The sequence below is a fragment of the Coregonus lavaretus genome, assembly GCF_964263955.1.
Source record: "Coregonus lavaretus genome assembly, chromosome: 34".
NCBI classification, from domain to species: domain Eukaryota; kingdom Metazoa; phylum Chordata; class Actinopteri; order Salmoniformes; family Salmonidae; genus Coregonus; species Coregonus lavaretus.
Genome location: NC_140021.1, coordinates 10,212,452 through 10,227,103, shown reverse-complemented (window position 1 = coordinate 10,227,103; position 14,652 = coordinate 10,212,452). Strand labels below are relative to the sequence as shown.

General features: G+C 45.0%; 1 protein-coding gene across 1 annotated transcript; it reads right to left on the bottom strand.

The window, feature by feature from the left end:
* Positions 1 to 3,229: 3,229 nt before the first annotated feature.
* On the bottom strand, positions 3,230 to 14,641 carry LOC311109128 (myb-related protein A-like; the record flags this gene model as incomplete). Its single annotated transcript, XM_084151941.1, has 16 exons — positions 14,584 to 14,641; positions 10,413 to 10,512; positions 9,559 to 9,630; positions 8,679 to 8,771; positions 7,580 to 7,800; positions 7,158 to 7,356; positions 6,972 to 7,046; positions 6,474 to 6,584; positions 5,343 to 5,633; positions 4,871 to 5,245; positions 4,584 to 4,723; positions 4,339 to 4,453; positions 4,092 to 4,205; positions 3,896 to 4,000; positions 3,590 to 3,781; positions 3,230 to 3,361 (listed from the first exon to the last, which is right to left on the bottom strand). The coding sequence occupies exons 1-16, from the start codon at positions 14,604 to 14,606 to the stop codon at positions 3,230 to 3,232; spliced, it is 2,358 nt and encodes a 785-aa protein (XP_084008067.1). The 5' UTR covers positions 14,607 to 14,641.
* Between the last annotated feature and the right edge of the window lie 11 nt (positions 14,642 to 14,652).

Genomic DNA, 14,652 nt, shown 5'->3' with positions numbered 1-14,652 from the left:
GACCAATAAGAGCTGCACTGTGGAGGACCAATAAGAGCTGCACTGTGGAGGACCAATAAGAGCTGCACTGTGGAAGACCAATAAGAGCTGCACTGTGGAAGACCAAAACAATACACTCAGTAAACAAACCACTGTACAGGCTGCTGCCAACAACCAATTAAGAAGCAATTAGCCTTTGACTTGTCTCAAGCCTGAGTGCAGACCATCTGAAAACAACAATAGCTCAAATCAGATTCAGAGTGTTTAATAGTCACATGTACAGGGTTGCAGGCGTGATTGCAGGGTACAGTGAAAATCTTAGGCTCCGAGATCCAACATGCAGGACTAAGTGAAATAAAAGAATGAAAATGGTAATAAATCCTGCCCAGGCAAGAGCCATAGGGAAGGGAAAAGAGATGAATGTAGTGGATATTTGTGTGTGTGTTGCTCATGCACCCCTAACAGAAGGCAAGTCGCTGGGCCTTGTGCCTCTTGGGGCCATTGCGTGAATGGGGCTGTAAAAGCAACAGGCCCTGGGGACAATGGGGCCCGGGGGCATTAAGTCACGGGTGACTGGGCGTATTTAGGGCCAGCAGCTGACCCTGTGGAGAGGCATCTTGTCCTGGCGGAGGGGGGCTTGTGTCCGCAGACCCCAGGCCAAGCTGACAGCACCCCCAAACACACGCCACAGGCAGGGGGTACATATAAACAGGGCAGGGAATGGGGGTCGAGCCTGCAGTCAACTCTAGCTACTGTTAATCCACTGCCATCAGGACCTGACAGGACTGGGAATAGAAGAGTCCTTCCACTGGAGGGAAAAGGGATATACAGTAAGTATTTGGATGACCAGGAGGTTTGACATGAGATTAACACTACAGTGTTAAAGAAAGGTGCAACATCATATTGCTATTACATGACACAATAACAAAGAACCACAAATGCAATGCAATAACATTTTATTATTATTACGTATTAAGTACATGGTTACAATGGCAGTTGGCAGGTTATGATTTCAGCAGAAAATACTGGAAAATGTGAAAATTACATAATGCAAGTGTTACGTCTGTGATTACTGTACAAACATGGTAATGGAAAAGTCCAGCGTCTTGCTTGTTGTTCATGCACGATTATGACAACAACTACTATAAATGTACTTAATTCCCTCATAACCTAGGGTTGGATGTCCAAGTATTAACATAAACATGTTACAAACAAAACATACTGAAGTCAAACCAACCAACAGAACAAACATACACATTTAGCGTAGCCGTTCGACGTAGGAAAATAAGAAAGTTCAGAAACTGAGGCTCTGTGGAGCTCAGAGGGTGAACATACATGATCTTTCCACGTAAACATTCCCTTCTTATTCTCAAACACACTTAATGCTAGATAATCCAGATTATAATCCGGATTGTAAACAGTTGGAAGACCGTTGGAACGAATAACACCAACCATCACCACAGGGACCATAGATACTCTGCTGCACCCTGTTATTACAGCGGTAACCATAATCAGAGCCATAGAAAACTGCATTGTCACATGAAGACATACATACAATAAACATAATTTTTTTTTGTATGTTGAAAATCTTATATTGTCCTGTACTTTGGTTATTACTGATAAACAATGTATACACAAATCTTTACAAAAAAGCTTAATCTTTACATGCCATCATGTAAAAACATACATCAAGCAGCTCCATCTTTACCTCTTTATGTCAGTGTTCAATCGTCACATGTAGTGAGACATTCATCCAACGGCACTGGATTTGAATAATTTTTCAAAACACACACATAAACAAGAGCTATGTCATGCGCTCAAACAAATGAATGAAACAACACTTAAACAATGAGAAAAGTGCAATGTCTGATTAGAGACTGGATCCTTCTACCAAAGAAACAAACTGATTCCAGGGGAAACTGTTCTATCAATATCAACTCAGTGATGTCACTATACAATGGTAATTAACTAAATTTGATAGTTAAATTAATAACTGTATAAAAGGGATTAGTGGCAGCGCATGTTTGCTTGTTATGTCTAATTTTGAGAAATTAGGTGAAAGGTAGCCCAATCCTTTTCTGATAAGAAAATATTATATATTTTGTTTTTATAAATAAATTAGTAATCATTGAATAAATATAACCTACAGCCTTCACGCGAACAGGAGATCCTCTCAACTAAACATGTTGTTTTAACACACTGATGATATGAGCGCTATTGGTCAGTACCAAACATGACAACTGGATTCTGATCTAGGAGCAGTGTACCCTTCCCCAATCACGACCTAGATCAATAGGAGGTAAGAAGTAGAACTGACATTAGATCAAGTCTTAGGGGCAGGGAAGGGCTTTAGGAAGATTTCTCAATGGAGACTTAATGTGTTCAATTTACACTTATATTAATATCTACGTTTTAGAGAACAGATAATAAATAAAATAAGAATAAAAAAGGTACCCTTCCATTTGGAGATTCTTCGCAGTTTTACGCTATGAAATACATTCAACAAATGCCTCAATTTGAGACTGCTAAAGGAAAGTATGGCCTTGGAACGGAAACGTCATTGCATTTTGAAACAATACAGTCACATCACAAGTGCTATCCAGTTACCTCCTCAAACCTGATCATTTCTCTGCAGCCAATCCCAACTCAGTAGTGCAATAAACCCAGCTCTCTCTCTCTCTCCTAAGACTTCATAACAACAGGTGTAGCAGTACAGGGTAGTTCTACAAACAAGCTGGATAATATACATATATCTGTAATGTTACATTATAAAACAGATTTTTTTCATTTTTGTTTAAACAATATATTAACAATATGAAACTCAGCCACTGCTAGTAATAATCTGTCTATTTCTACAGTTTACTACATAATGTATGTGCAGGTTGTTCCATTTTAACACATTATAAACTAGTGCAGAAAATCTAGTATCTCTTATCTGTACAAACCTGTTACAAGGCTTGTGTGTATTCAAATGACAAACCAAGCAATTTATGGCTACAAAAACTCAAATCAAGAACGTCAAGGTTCTTGGGCAGTGTGACCTAGATAAAAATGTTTGACTTGGCTTTTTCTGTGAAGTATTCTGTGGTACACTTGAGTGTTCAGTTATGGATCTTATCAATACACAACTTTCTAAATTATTTGAGTTGCCTACACCAGATTGTCTAAGTATGATAAGAGTCATTAGGAGAAGGAGCGTGGTTTCCATAGAAACTCTGCTGGACGGGTGTAGTGCGTGGGGACATAGGCCTCAGAGCACGAGGGCCCTCGAGGTGCAGGCAGAGGACGGGTAGGTACTACCCAGATACTGCCGGGCCTGCTCGGTCATGATCCGCTGGTCCTCCGTCTTCCCATAAACCACTGCTTCCCACTCGCTTTTTACCTGCATGAGAAGATATTATTATTCTCTCCCACCTCTCAACCCCTCTATCCCCTTGTGACAGCCAAGACCTTGATGCTCAATAAAGAAATGTTTACTGAAAAGTGGCCAGCTGAACCCAACATACTGTCTAACAGACAACATTTTCCCTCTGTCATTATATAAATAATCTGAAGCGCAATAATATGAAGTTAGTTAGGAGTAACACCAAAGAGAGAGGTCTGTGTGTACCTGTCTAAGTGAAGCGTTGTGGGACATTCTGACCGAAGGGGAGTTCTTCTGCTTGCGGGGGCTGGGGAGGCGGTGCAGGGGGGCACAGGACCCCTCCCTCCCAGACAAGGGGGGGCAGGGGCGCTCCTCCCTGTCTCTCACTGGGAGGGGGTTCATCAGTAAGGAGCTGGTCAGGAAACTCTCCTCAGGGACCTGGAGGGGGGCAAGGAGGGGTAGACATTGATTTGTTGGTTGGTTGACTGATGAATTGATTGATTAGTTGGTTGGTTCATTGATTAGTCTGATTAATTAGTTTCCAGAACCCACCTGTGCATTATTGCGCTGTTCCTGGAATAGCTGGACGTTAAGACAGTCTTTTCCCCAGGAGTCCAGCACCAGGGACTTACGCACCTTCCTGGCTGGGCCATCCACCTGGGAGGAAACAGGGACAAGGTTGTGGTTAGACTGGATACCTTTAAAGGCGGCCAGCACTAACAACTACAGTTCTGTAAAAAACACCTACATCATGTTTCCATGTCCTGAAGTCTGGTTGTAGTTCTCTGGTGAAGAAGTCTGATCCGATCTCCTGCTTCAGCACCTCCCTGAGGTCTTCCTCCAGAAAGGCCAGGGGCTGTGGCTGAAATATACACACATACTTACATTAATATGAGCACTGTCACAAAGTACTTACACTCTTAAGCACACACATTCAATTATAAATACTTAGACTACAGTGCACATAGCTAGACCAACTTCACACTAACACTTACCACCATCTTTAGCGGCCCATGCATCTTCTCCTGGGCGGCCAGGGCATTCTTAAACGGAGTAGGAGTTCTGGGAGTCAGAACCATGATGGACTTACGGATCTTAGGGGTCCTGAAACTGAGTGAGACAAAGACAGAAATTCTTACAACACCTGCCAAAATGAAGAAATCAATCCATCAACACACACATAATATAGCCAATTACTCAATTGTGAAAATATGGAGGAACCTGTAGCCAACTCTCTTACCTCACATTCTCTTTCTGGTGTTTGGGCGTGGTCTCCTTCTGGAAGGGTGTGTTGAGGAGACACTTCTGGTCACAGACCGGGGTGGAAGTCAGAGCTGGGTTGTCCAGGCTCAGACGCTCTCCTCCTGATGTGTTGAAGAACTGGAGAAAGACATGATCACAACAGTCAGAGAAGGTAGATGAAGAAGAAAGTGGGAGTCTAAAGTAAGCGACTTTAACAGACTATACTGCAAGAGCCAGATGCACCATCATGCTTTAGCTTGGCCTCATCTCTAGCATCAGGCTTGCCTGGGAGGGGGAGAAAGGCAGTGCTTTCGTGGGGGTGTTATTGGGCGAGTTGATGCTGGGCGAGTCTAAGAAGGACGGGCAGCTCCTATCAGGGGACTGGTCCCCCCTCTCTCTCCTCTTCCTCCTCCCCAGGGTAGGAAAACTCGATCTGGGCACGTTGTTCGGGGTGTGGGGGTGGACCTTCCCCTGACCCATGGGGGTACAGTGCTTGGTGGAGATGCCGTTGGGGGGGTCAACTGCGTTCCTCATCCCCTCTGTGGTCCTCCCCTGGGGTGCGTAGCCCCCCTGTGTTTGTTTCGGGGGGGTCGTCGTCTCAGACATGTCGAAGCTGGCCGCCTCACTCCACGCCATAGGGTCCTGTAGAGGCAGACACATCTACAATGGATTTTCAATACATCCATGCTCTGGGTCTGGTATATGTAAACACACACTGCCACATACACAGACACCAAATGCAGATCTACACACTCACCGAGTCAATGAGCTCCATGGTCTCTGCGAACTCTGGGATGGCCTGCAGGGTGGAGAGCACGGAATTAGCCTCCACAGACAGGAATTTACTGGGGGAGACGTCGTGCTGGACCTGGAGCCCTCGGCCCTCCTCTGGGCCCTTCCAGCCCTCCTCAGCCTGCTCCACTGGGGGCACCCGGCCCTTCTCTGCCCCCCTCCAGCCTCCCTCAGTCTGATCCTCCAGACTGCTGCTGCTGGTGGTCATGGTGTCATCTGACACGCTGTCTGCCCAGCTGGAGTAACGCTCTACATTCTAGGGGAGAAGAAACTGGGGTTAGGGTGGAGGTGATGGTGGTGGCAGGACCAACCAGGGCTACAGTACAGGACAGGGTTGGATCAATGACATTTCAAAGAAGTTTCAATGAAGTTGAGTTGACAAGGGAAAAGCAATCTAACCCCAAAAGTACACCCCAAACCTTATCTCCCAACAGCCAAATTTAACCCCTCAGTTTTAAACTTTAAACTTCATTGGAACTCTTTAGGCCCCTGGTGAAAGCCAGATGTTGGGATGGTGTGAGAGAGAAAGGAGGGAGAGTACAGGGCAGGACACATACTGTACAAGTGGGGTGACAATAGTCAGTGGTAAGCATGGGTTGCACTGCACTAAGAGATTTATCAGATAACATCTGAACCACTGACATCATCATAATAGTTTGGTCTTCAATGCAGGTGAAAATCAGATAAATGAAGAAAGTAAAAGTCAAGGCTAGTCTCAGAGGAGGGAATTCTGCTTTAGAAGCACATTTGTGTGGTAAAAAAGTAGGAGTGAAAAAAGGACGGGTTGGATTTTTTTATTTTTAAAATAAGGCATGTTTGGTTCCAAACCAAACTGCTGGCTGAAGTGACACCCCCGTTCACTACTGCTGTGAGGAGCGGATAGGAGGCTGGATGGAGGGAAGGAGGGCGGGAGGGAGGGAGAGTAGAGGAGGTTTATGGTGGCAGCCGCATGGCGGGATGGCAGGAAGCACTGAAAATGGGGATGGAAGGGGTAGAACTACGAAGCACAACTAACGGGAGTGTGGGGAGAGGGGTAAGCTACTACGGCAACACTACAGTACAACTACGAGCTCACACACTGAGAGTGTGTCCTTACACATGGGCCTCGGCACTGGGCCTGTCTCCGGACCTCGGTCTCTGCTGACATAAGCAGCAGTTCAAGCTCCTTAATTCTCTGCTCTTTGTCTGGGTCGTCATGGCAGGACGGCTGGAATAAACACACACGGGAAGGAGAAGAGGACAGGACGGAGGGAGTGAGGAAAAGGAACGCAGGGAAGGAAGGAGACCACAAATTTACTTGCAAGTCAGACTCAAAGGCTTATTCCGATTAACACCAATCCACACATTTGTTAAAAGACACAGAAGAAGCAAGAATTCAGGGAGATCGTTCAGTTGTTTGATTGAGAGACTGATTAATAAAAAGTACAGACTGAAGGTAGTACAGTGGGAAAGTATATGATGGGGAAAGTGGACAGGATTGGATGACTTGCCTACTGATTTAGGATCAGATGTCCTTTCTTCAGTCCAAATGTTGCACATTTTCAGGAAACAACACACCTAACTCTGTGTCAGTTGTAAGGGACAGGTCACTCACCGATAAGTAGCTGGAGGAGTCTTGGAGGCTGTCCATCAGTTGTCCACAGTGAGGGCTATAAGGGTAACCCCTAAGCTACAAAGCACAGGAACAGACCCATCAACAACAAGCCTTCAAAACTCAAACAAACCGGATGATCAAGACAAACCTATGCAGAGGCTCTGAACTGAGAGGCCCGTGTCTCACCGGTGTTGGTCCTTCCATGCCTAGAGGGCTGTGCCCGTGGTGGGGGGTGTCTGGTTGGGGGGGACAGGGTCTGTGGTGACGGCTCTTCAACCCCCCATTGTCGGAGCCAAATCCCCTGCAGCCCTCCTGGAGGTACCCCTCGTGCTCTACCTTCCTCCTCATGGTCGAGTTCCAGTGGTTCTTAATGGAGTTGTCCGTCCTAGAAGCGTGATGAGATTTTAGACTGGTCCAAACAAACCTTATGCCCTAGGCCCAACCCATTTGCCAATAATGTAGCTGTAAGCAATATGGCACCACCAGTTGGAGCCATCACCGTATTGAAGGAGATCAGACAAGGAGAAGAAGGGAATCCATTTAACTCTATTGAGTTGCAACCACCCACTACCTCAGGCATAGAACTGTACAGTATATCACTCCATTACCTTCCAGGCAGCAGCTTGGAGATCTCAGCCCAGCGGTTGCCCAGGCGTTTATGGGCCTGGTAGATGATGCAGTCCTCTTCCTGGGTCCAGGAGGACTTCTTTACCTCAGGGTTCAGGTGGTTGTGCCAGCGCTCACGGCATTGCTTTCCGATGCGTCCCTGCAGGTACTTAGCGATCACCGACCAGCGCTTGGGGCCATACTTGTGCACCAGGTCGATCACCTATACACACACACACACATACAAACAAAGAAGACAGGGAATTGTAAGTGACTTCTAACAATGCAATCCAGACAGGCATTCCTCTGGACCTCTAAAAATATCCATACTGTATAATATTTAATCTATTATTGGAGGGATATAGGCCATTTATGAAACTCCACTACAGCCCCTTACTGCACAAACAGAGCTGCCACATCATCATTGGCAACATCAGAGAATGTCCAGAATGAAGCGGAATAAGTAGAACTCGTTGCCATAACACTTCTATCGTGGAGCCAAACATGTGTGATGTCATCTCTCAGCAGTCCCACACTAGCCAGTGCTATTATGTTCCTGAATATCTTACTTCTAGCATGTCACTAAGGGCAAGCCAGAACAATCCTATCACTGGCATGTGAGGACTAGATGTTGGAGGAGCAAGACCCCATTCTTGACATTCCAGCAGCCAAGCGTCATGTAGTTCTATTTAAGGAATGCATTGTTCACCTTCCAACTATGAGAGATTTGAGCCTACAGCCTGGCTGAGGAGGGACTGGGCTGAGGACCAGGTAGAGGTCGTTTTAGTTGTTTTAAAGCATGAGGTAGTGGGATGTTTGCACAGCCAATGAAAACTACTGCAGGGGCTGCCAACAGGGATACAGCGCAGGATAGGAGCATGTGTACTGCATGTTCCTTTCAATGTTTCAGATTACAAAAGAGAAAGGTCTTTGATGTTTATACTGCAGCTTGTTTGTATTATCAATGACCTGCTCCAATAAAGCCCTCTACCTTCCTTTTCTACCTCTTCCCCTCCTCCCTTCCCATTTCTTTCCCTCTACTCCCCTCTCCCTCCCTCCCTCCCTCCATACCAGGTTGGGGTAACTCCCATCTCTACTTGCCTTTTGATCCTCCTCTTTTGTCCAGGGTCCTTTCACCAGCTCTGGGTTGAGCACCTTCTGCCAGCGGTGCTGACACTGGCCATCTGTCCTCCCCTGTGACAGACAGACAGACAAAGCAGAGCACAACACCTCAGTAACACACAAACCCACCTGCAGCTGCAGCTGTCCCCCCATGAGTTATTATAGCTATTCACTCACCCTGGCTAATAACCCCTCCTCACACAACACCTGGGACTTATCTTATCACCTTTCTTATCCAGATAATGTACTGAGTGGACAAAACATTAAGAACGCCTTCCTAATATTGAGTTGCACCCCCGCCTTTTGCCCTCAGAACAGCCTCAATTTGTCAGGGCATGGACTCTACAAGATGTCGAAAGCGTTCCACAGGGATGCTGGTCCATGTCGACTCCAATGCTTCCCACAGTTGTGTCAAGTCGGCTAGATGTCCTTTGGGTGGTGGACCATTCTTGATACACACGGAAAATTATTGAGCGTGAAAAATCCAGCAGCATTGCAGTTCTTGACATAAACATGTGCGCCTGGCACCTACTACAGTACCCCGTTCAAAGGCACTTAAATATTTTGTCTTGCCCATTCACCTTCTGAATGTCACACATACACAATCCATGTCTCAATTGTATCCAGGCTTAAAAATCCTTCTTTAACCTGTCTCCTCCCCTTCATCTATATTGATTGAAGTGGATTTAACAAGTGACATCAATAAGGGATCATAGCTTTCACCTGGATAGTCTATGTCATGGAAAGAGCAGATGTTCTTAATGTTCTGTCCACTCAGTGTAGTTCTCATGTGCGTTACTGTGTTAGTGTGCGTATTACAGAAGGCTCTGTACTTTACTGGGAAATTTGTACCACTTACTGGGAAATTATTAGCTACTAATTTCCAGGAGTCTGTTCCATGCTGCTCCACTAACTTCTTCAGCCTCTCGTCCTGCATAGAGAAGAGAGAGAGAGACAGAGAGAGAGAGACAGAGAGAGACAGAGACAGAGACAGAGACAGAGACAGAGGGCATAGAGAGAGAGAGTAGAGAGAGAGACAGAGAGAAGGCATAGAGAGAGAGTAGAGAGACAGACAGAGAGAAGGCATAGAGAGAGAGTAGAGAGAGAGAGACAGAGAGGAGAGGGCAGAGAGAGAGAGTAGAGAGAGAGACAGAGAGAGAGACAGAGAGGAGAGGGCATAGAGAGAGAGACAGAGAGAGAGAGAGACAGAGAGAGAGACAGAGAGGAGAGGGCATAGAGAGAGAGAGTAGAGAGAGCGAGAGGAGAGGGCATAGAGAGAGAGTAGAGAGAGAGAGAGAGGAGAGGGCATAGAGAGAGAGTAGAGAGAGAGAGAGAGAGACAGAGAGGAGAAGGCATAGAGAGAGAGTGTAGAGAGAGAGAGAGAGAGAGAGAGACAGAGATGAGAGGGCATAGAGAGAGAGAGTAGAGAGAGAGACAGAGAGAGCGAGAGTAGAGAGAGTAGAGAGAGACAGAGAGAGAGACAGTGAGGAGCCAACCTTACTGAGACACTCCCTGTATCTCCAGTGATTCAGAAAAGTAAACGCCCTACACACTTACCCTTAGTAGAGGGAACTATAGGGCTTCCTACATATCATGCAATACAATAGCAGCAGATTGCACCAGTCAATTAAATGATAAACCAACAGTGTTGAACAACACAGCACACATTTACACAACACGGGCAACAACAACAAAATATCTACTTTCACCCACCTCATCGCGAGACCATTTGACTTTGCACAGTATCTTCTTGTCTTTGCTCTTGTCCTTACCCTCAGGATCTGTGGAGTGTAGATCTTCATCCTCAGACTCACTAAAAACGAGAGAGACAGAGACAGAGACAGAGAGAGAGACAGAGAGAGAGACAGAGAGAGAGACAGAGAGAGAGACAGAGAGAGAGAGAGGAAAGAGAGCGAGAGAGAGAAAATAGAGAGAGGGAGAGGAAAGAGAGAGCGAGAGAGAAAATAGAGAGAGGGAGAGGAAAGAGAGAGCGAGAGAGGTAGATGAACAAGAGAGAGGGAGGTAGAGGAACAAGAGAGAGGGAGGGGAGAGGGAAGAGAGAGGGAGGGGAGAGGGAAGAGGGAAGAGAGAGGGGGTAGAGGGAGGGGAGAGAGGGCAGATAACTGTTCAGAAAAGTGATTACATAAAACTAAGCTTACTCATATCACTTCATTATAATCAAACATTACTAGTTTCACATTTCATTATAATCAATAATTAATCAACATAACTGACTCAGAACTAGTGACATCACTAAAACAGAAAAAGACAAACAGGAACAGTACATTATTCATGCCACAACTTACATTTACATTTTAGTCATTTAGCAGACGCTCTTATCCAGAGCGACTTACAGGTAGTGAGTGCATACATACATTTTTTTTATGTTTTTTTTTTTTTTTCATACTGCCCCCCCGTGGGAAACAAACCCACAACCCTGCAAGCCATTCCCTCCCCTACCCTGGACGACGCTGGGCCAATTGTGCGCCGCCCCATGGGTCTCCCGGTCACGGCCGGCTACGACAGAGCCTGGATTCGAACCAGGATCTCTAGTGGCACAGCTAGCACTGCGATGCAGTGCCTTAGACCACTGCGCCACTCGGGAGACACAGTGTTGAGTCACATACAGCGCCAAACCACTGATAGCCCATTACAAATAACCGCCCAATTTAAAACTGAATCAGAGGTCAATGGATTGAGCAGGCACAGAGTAATTCATGGTGAAGCAGGATTGGCAGTAGTCTCAGTCTCAGTGCGTGGCGTGCAGCCGGAAACAGCGCAGAGATTCATATTAAACAGGACATTCCTGACCATAATTAGAGTAGCCTAGCCTCCCCTGTTCCACACTAGATCAGACATAATGATGCCTGGCTGTGGCAGTCTCTATGCCTAGGTGGTAAAAGGGTAAGAGCTAGACTTATTGGTTATAGTGAAACAACTGTTGCCCTTTTTGGGGCAAATCCACCTTCACAGAACTGTCCACTTTTTGCCTTGACTGTTGTTGTTGGGAATATAGTGCCAACTTAAAAACGTTTATCTCCAATCTATTAGATACTTGCTGCTTCTCAGAGACCAAAAGGCTGTAATACTAGACACAGATTGTCCTTCTCCAATGTCAAACTATTTTGTAATACTGGACACAGATTGTCCTTCTCCAACGTCAAACTCTTTTGTAATACTGGACACAGATTGTCCTTCTCCAATGTGAAAAACTCTGCCACCAGAGAGAGTAGTTGTGCACACTTATCTCTGTCCATAGAAATGTCTTGTTGCTGGGCAACACTTCCTTCATGGCGTCACGTTGTGCCAGGGGTAGAACGTCTAATAAACAAACAGGAAGGAGGCTGAGGACACCGGTTGCCCAGAGTAACCACGGAGCAAACCTAACCTATAAGTTCACACTGACACTGTTCTAACTGCTGAGAGCTACACCACAGCTGCCAACAGGTATACTGAGCTGTTGCCCTTATTGCATTCCAGATACTGTCAAATAAGAGTCTGAGGTTGGGCAATACCACAGAAACATACTATGGGCCTATATGTACTCTAATTGTACAGTAAGGTTAAGCTACCCAAGGTCAGCCACAGCCCCATACAATCTGGAGTCCTTCAGTAGCCTTTGTAGCATTAACATGCCTCTCTAACGTTGAAAAATAAGTAATATCATATCTGTTTATTGCATTTCTATGCAATATTCAGCACAATGCAATCGTCCTGGTTGGGATTAACTGTCGGGTGGATTTACAGCACTCCTTTTCTTCCCTAAAAAAGGTCAAAGTATGAACTTCCTAAATATGGCACGGGCCAGCACAGCACATGTACACACAAATATTCTAACACACACACACACACTGTGGCGGGTAGAACAAGGCCTCCCACAGGTTTTCAGTACTGGCCTGTGATGAAAGGGCTTCTTCAGTGGTGACTGGGACATGCCAATAACATTTCAGCATAATTCCCTCACTACAGGAAAGAGCGAGGTGGAAGTGGCCGGGTGTGTGCTCCCACATCAACAGGCTCTTTGTCGTATATAGGTGTGTGTGTGAGCGTGTGTGTGTGTGAGTGTGTGTCGTTGGCTACGTGGAGGCAGGTCTGGGTGTGGCTAAACTAATAGGTCAGCCCTAACGGTCCAGGCTGAATTAAACTGGATTTTCAAAATCGACTCGGGATTGATATGATTTCTTATATAGAACTTGGCCAAGGTGCCTGAGCGAGCCTGCACTGTTTGAGGCTCACTTTCCCTCACACACGTTCTTCGTTTGTAGGGGTCAGATCATCTTAATCGCAGTCTAATACCTCTGTAATTAATATGTATAATGTTGGCGAAGGCACAAAAATATATATTTTCTAAATCAAACTGAACCTAACATGTCATCCTCTTCATATGCTTTTTCAATGCCTCATTTAGCATGTGAATAAAATATAAAACTGCAATACTGTCTTTGTTGATGTGTTTCCACACCTTACTTCAATTCAAACTTGAACTTGCATGTGAAATGTAAAGCAGAGAGAGGCAGAGAGGACCATCCTCCCCCACCCTGGCCCTCCCCTTTCACCCCCAGATGGGGCACACCGAAGGGGTAGGGTCTAGGGGGGTAGGGGGTAGAGGGACACACACGAGCCACTGAGCTGTTCATTCAGACAGAAATTACGTAATTGTCATGTTTGTGTGTTTAAGGGCAGTGAGCAGGCTCCAATCAGCCTATAAATCAATAGTTAATTCAGCCAATCACAGGCACAAACTCTCTCTGACCTTACCCCAGAGAGAAAATATTTCCATCAATGAATACATTAGCGCTCTGTCTATTTAATAACCAATGCATTAGCATTAACATAGGTAATTCATAGAAAATTCTGATTTGTGAAAACAATAGATGCCTAGTCTACAGTGGTAGCCTGCTCTGTTTACCATATTTTGGGACTCTCTGGGACTTTTTGTTATAGGGGATTTCCCCACCATGTACCCACACAAGGAGGTAGAATGGTGTACAAAAATAATCACACTATGTTGACTAATACATTTGTATGTTGGATTTAGACTACAGCATCAAAAACGTTTTGTTTTTCTAAATACACACACCTATATGAATTCCCTTTGTCCTAAAACAATAATGTCCATTCCAAAATAAGAGAGGGCTGGGCCATGACCCAATCTTATCAACAACAACAAAAAATTGTACCCTGGGATGAAAATAGCAAGAGTTGTACCTGTTCAATAATAGTCATACTGATGCTACAAAGATATGTTTTCTTTTCGGGGCTAGATGTCAATGAATGGTGTTGAATTGACCAGCAAAATAGGCTACAATACCGACCAAATCACTTACATAACCCACACAACAACTCACATTTTATTTTTTTTAAATCAAAGGTATCATTAGCAATTTAGGAAATAGCCTAACTTACTACAAAATAAGCAACTGTACTGGGTATCAAGCTCTTGACATTTTGGTTATTCATAGGTCGGTGAGCGGCCTTGACAGGAAATAATCAGGGAGACATTTTTTGTGCCACATGTATCCTTGACTGTTATATAATCATGCATTTTTCACATATATCCAGCCAAATAACGTATTAATGAAATGACAATTATTTGAATTAACCTTTATAGGCATAACTAGGCTGTAATTTACTGTAGCCTACTGTATTTAAATATCCTAAATAACACGCTACAATGTGACCGTGAGCAGGTGTTCGTGATGTGTCAAAATCAACGTCACATCTGGCTTAAGATAATGCCATGCAAGAGCAGGGGTCCAGAGTGAGTTTCCTTAATGTAACTATTCTGTTGCAACAATCATTTTTGTATCATAACTGAAACAATAAAAATGTAGCTAGTAAGTAGCCTAATGAATGGCAACTTTAGTAACAATGTATCACCCACCTGAGCGATTTTATGTCGGCCATATTGACAGCTGATCAACGCTTTTCAAAGAATGAATCCTCTATTTGT